Source organism: Orbicella franksi, chromosome 1, assembly GCF_964199315.1.
Source record: "Orbicella franksi chromosome 1, jaOrbFran1.1, whole genome shotgun sequence".
NCBI classification, from domain to species: domain Eukaryota; kingdom Metazoa; phylum Cnidaria; class Anthozoa; order Scleractinia; family Merulinidae; genus Orbicella; species Orbicella franksi.
Genome location: NC_138145.1, coordinates 16,351,561 through 16,356,560, shown reverse-complemented (window position 1 = coordinate 16,356,560; position 5,000 = coordinate 16,351,561). Strand labels below are relative to the sequence as shown.

Below are 5,000 nucleotides of genomic sequence, written 5' to 3'. Positions count from 1 at the left end.
ATTAAAAAACACCACAATGTGACGTGTTAAGCTGGGATTAAGGCAAATTGTTCGTGGCTGTTGTTAATAATTGCATCAAATATTATAGTCTTATAGTCTTCAATTCACGACAGTACAGTGTGCCCGGCCAATCGGCTTCTGAACAACTGAAACCAGCTGGTAATGTATTGTTGTGCTTATTGACACAATGTGTTCGTAAAATACACAGGTATTGAACACATCGTTTGTCGCGTAACGGTCGTATTTTTGTTTTGCTCTGTATTATCGAAACAATTATTCATAAATGGGTCGATATAGGGATTTTGTGACACGTCCGGCTGCAACGCAGGCTATATGAAAAGTGGCATCCCAGAGAACTAACAAATAACCTTCCTCGGTATAGTCTCATAGTCTCAGTGCTTGGTTAAGGTGGATAAGGGATTTGGGCCACGAAAGTCCAGCACAGCAAAAATTCGAGAATATAGGGGCAAAGCTGGTCGTGAAATATATTTTAAAAGCCAAAATAAAAAAAAATGCACAACCTAAAGTTGAAAACAAATCTTGCTCAGAGGAAACTCCCGATCTCACCTCCCAAAATATAATGTGCATCCCTAAATTTCGGTGCAGTGATCTCTACAGTACAGAGGAAAACAACAATGTCAAAATCAAAACACGCGTAAAAGAAAGGCACAAGGGAACATAAGATCAACCGCACATACCCAACTCACTGCTTCCACAAAGCATGCAGTTGTTGATATTTTCCCATGTTGCACTTCATATCACTAAACTAAACAAAGCTGACAGTTTGCATAATCGACCTTATTTTGTCTGACACGAGTGTTCGGATCGGATCAACGACGCTCCGCGGTGAATCTGTTACAAAACTGTGTTAGACAATAACAAGAACTTTGACCCCTTTTCGCGACACGGCGTCTTATACTGACTATACCGAAGGAAGATCCATCGATTTCCATGAAGAGGCTTTGTGGAAAATGGAAACGAATAGCTCAATCGCTAAACTGTACATATTGTAAGCAACGCGGACGACTGAAACTTGTCATGTTGTTGCTGCTGTGTTCGTGTATTTGCCACGTTCTTATTTTAAACTTCAGCGGACGCGGGAGTACCAATTCTGCTACCAACGAAATTTTGCCTATACAACAAGCACAATATTTCACCACCGTGGAAAATCGAGAGGGTACCACAACTTTAAGTCCCCCAGGGGTTTCTTTAAACAATGAACCGAAACGTGCGCCGCTGTCGCGGAAAACTAATTTGTTTCCCTTTCATTCGAATAGCAGTTCAAGCGGCGCAGATGAATCTTCTCCCTTCGTGATGGTTTTTCCTCATTCAAATAAAGGGAAGCACTTTTCTCAGGAGTTATCGGAAAAAGATAAGCTCGCTTTCTGGAATTTGAGCGAATTCCTCGGTGCGATGGAAGGATTCGACGGTGTCACATGTTTGCAGCCTGAAGCCTCGACACACAGCAGTGACACCGATCACGTGCGACAACAAGAAGAGAACAACTTCACAAGGAATATTTACGTGGATTCGTCTTGGTGTCGGTTTATGAAAAGGGAATGGAGTATTCACATAAGAAACACAGGCCAAGTACTAAATCTACAAATACGTCTGATTAAACCCTCAAGAAACGGATCTTCGTTGCCCGGAAACTCAACTTTGCCGGTGGACATTTTGCTACAAAGCTGTAATATAGTACAGGGGCCCTTTCTTATAAGAAGAGATGTGTACGACAGAATAGGGGGATTACGCGACGGTTTTGGAAAACTGGCCTTGCTAGAATTTTTCATTCGATCTGAAGGCCAATTGAAAATAGCAAAGCTGTCAAATTGTGTGTGGACACCCGAAATAACGCGCGTGGACCGTGGATCTCTCGAAGGGTCAAACAACGTTCCGGAATATAGTTCATTCGGGAATAAGCACGGCATCCTTCGCATCGTGACGGAAAGCCGAATTGAGTGGACAGCATGCGTGGCAAACTGGAAATTATGCCCAGAGAAACCGTACGTTAAGCCGCAAGATCTTCCACGTATAGCCGCGCCGATCTGTTGCAGCGTCGTGTTAGGTCAAATGTTAGCGGACCTTGCATGGGCGTTGACTCGTCTTGGTTTAGAATACCGTATAATTTATGGTACTTTATTAGGCGCTGTCAGAAGTCAGGCCATTATACCATGGACGGGGGACATTGATATCGCTTTGACAAAGTCTGCGATTGATAATGCTTCGACGTTTCCCGCTATTGAAAAACAGCTTGAGAACCGGTATTACGTAGGGAACTCTTTCATGGACGTGCCAAGGGTCCACAGCCTTATGGGACCTTACATCGACGTTGACACGGCTCCCTTTTTTGCAGGACCCGATGATTTACAAGGTAATTTGTTATTTAGCAACGACATTGAGGAAGCAGTGAAGGGTATGCTGCCGGTGTCAGAGTACTGGAGAGAACGCAGTTATGCTGATTTGTACTGGTCTCCATCAGTATGGATGAATGGTTCTTCCCTTGTCACCATTAACAATCAGACATTTGTCACTGTCAAAGAGGTTGATTACGAGTTAACAAACTGGTATGGTAAGGATTATCGGCAACCAGTTCTTAAGGGAAACTGGGTGGGTTTCTCGGATAAAGGAACTGCTTAGTAATATCCTGGTCGGAAAGAAGAAGCATTTCTTGGTGGCATTTCGTGTGCCATTGACTTCCTTTCGGAATTCTCGCGAGTACAAACTGGTTTTCCTCGCGCGGCTTTGCCGTTCTCGCGATCTATCGTGATGCTCTGCCGCTGAAACAAAGTATTCGCGCGAGATCGCACCAGCTACACAGGCGAGATTAGTTGGGATGGAAATGGTTTCTCTTGTCGTTTTGCTGCCATTAACGTGTTGATTCTTGACCGTTAAGGTGCTAATCCTTGAGTGGCCAATTTGTTTACGAGAGTTTTCTTCTGTACAAAGTCCGGTTTCGACTGTTCGCACATGAGGTCCTTTTACCGAGCATCATTCTCGAGGTGCTCTGTCAACTTCCTGTTACCCTTCTAATACTTTAATTATTAAACTGTTCCTCGCCGCTTTGCACATCGGTAGACTAAAGCTATTTAAAATTTCGTTGAAAGACTTGGCTATAATTACACTGAATGACCAAAATTCATGTGAATTCTATGAGTCATGGACACCTGATTTTAACATAAGAAATTAAATACGATTAAAGATCAGCACGGGTGTGCTTTGATTTATGCTTGAAGACTTGTTATTCTGCTCTTTCCTTTATTCGCGTTGTAAGATAATATTGAGCCGACTCTAAATATCAGTGCTTTATATATACCTCTTACTAACTGAGTTCTTGATCCTTTCTGTCAGACCGAGTCTCTGTTTCGCTTCACGGGATTAATATTGTTTTGGTTTCTGGAGTGAAGTCAATGAACTATTTACATAGTGGCGATAGCATCCAATCAGAATATTGTGGCATTGAAAACATATGTCCGAGCTAGATTGATAAACTAGTGAACACATGTTCAGATGTCGCTGACATGATCGTCACGAACACATGGAAATTTTAATTTATCCCAACTGTATAGTGAATTTGAGGTAGATTGAATCAACGTAACATAGCGTGGAAAAATGCCAAGGTATTCCTTTCCGTGTTCATGTGGTATAAACAGGCGGGAAAATTTCCACCAGAGTTCAGTGCGTCTCAACACAGTGTGACCTCCTGCACCAAATCAACTGTTGCCTCGTAGGAAAATAGGAAATAACGCTTGAAATGCGCGTTTATAGTTATAATAATACAAAACAGACCTGCGAAAAGGAGTTCCGTCCTCTCCTGCAGTATATTCTAAAACCAAGATCACCCTACTTCCGGTGTCCTTACAAAAATAGCTCCTTGATCGGTAGTTGGAGATTTCGCGCCCAAGCGAGTTCACACCCACATCGACTCAATTAGCTATCAAGTTCACCTAGATTAGCGGGCATAATGACACAAAATCGCATAAAATATGTTTATTTTTCGTTTTTTAATCCATTGACCTCGGAGCTAACTCGACAAAATCGAAATAGAAAGTTTCATACGAGTTCAGGGATGCGCGCGAACTCGGGAGGTACATACATACAAACTTTATTGAAGCTCCTGACTGGATTATCAGCTACAATATAAACTCGATTGGGTGCGAAAGGTAGCATTCCCTTGATCCGGCCCTTTCGATTGAAGGCCGAGGAGCGAAGAGCGCGGGCCACAAATCGAATGGGCGAAACGAAGATCCGTAATTTACTTTACAGACCAAGAGGGCAAGGTCTGTAAGATTTATTTATGGCTCTACTATGTGTTTGATAGGATTCGGAAGAGCATAAAATTTTAGCGGACCGTACGGTAGAATACGGTGTGTTAAATTGTAACAGGGGCTGGTAAATTTATCACTTTTTGTAAGAAAAAGAATTTAGCTCACCGGTTGAGCAGGAGGCGATCGGCAATCTTCCGAGATCTATTTATGTCAAGCGGCTCACTCGCTTAAAAGATGAACTCAAAATATTATTAAAAGGACAACTGTCGTAAACGAGATATAGCCAATTATGTCTAGTCTGTGGAGGCCCTTAAACGAAAGGTGCTGATTAGCCTGATTAGCCTTTGTGTTCCGACTTAAAGGTAGTTCCGATAACGGCCCTAATTTGGTGATCTGTGAAATGCAAACATTTTATAGTCATACAAAGAACCGTCTTTATTCAGTTTATTCCATTTATATCCACACCTTCTCTCCTCCCCCGCTTTTTATTTGTCTTTTTCTTATTATTGCGGTGAAGGAACTTGGCTCGAGTTTAAATCTCCGCTCCTTGAATTTAAAGTTTTAAGGTTACCCATGGTATACCTCGACTGGGTGTCTCACGTCCATACGTTTAAACTGTAGATACCTAAACCCCTATATCAGCTTGTATCAAATTAAAACTTATAAAAATATTTCGAAATAAAAAATTCACAGATACGTTTTTGTTGTTTTAATCATATAGCAGTCAGTTAATCC

At 42.0% G+C, this 5,000-nt stretch overlaps 1 protein-coding gene across 1 annotated transcript; it reads left to right on the top strand.

The window, feature by feature from the left end:
- The first annotated feature begins 887 nt into the window (after positions 1-887).
- LOC145483399 (uncharacterized) lies at positions 888-3,201 on the top strand. The gene has a single exon (XM_081461909.1). The coding sequence runs from the start codon at positions 952-954 to the stop codon at positions 2,635-2,637; it is 1,686 nt and encodes a 561-aa protein (XP_081318035.1). The 5' UTR covers positions 888-951; the 3' UTR covers positions 2,638-3,201.
- The last annotated feature ends 1,799 nt before the right edge of the window (positions 3,202-5,000 follow it).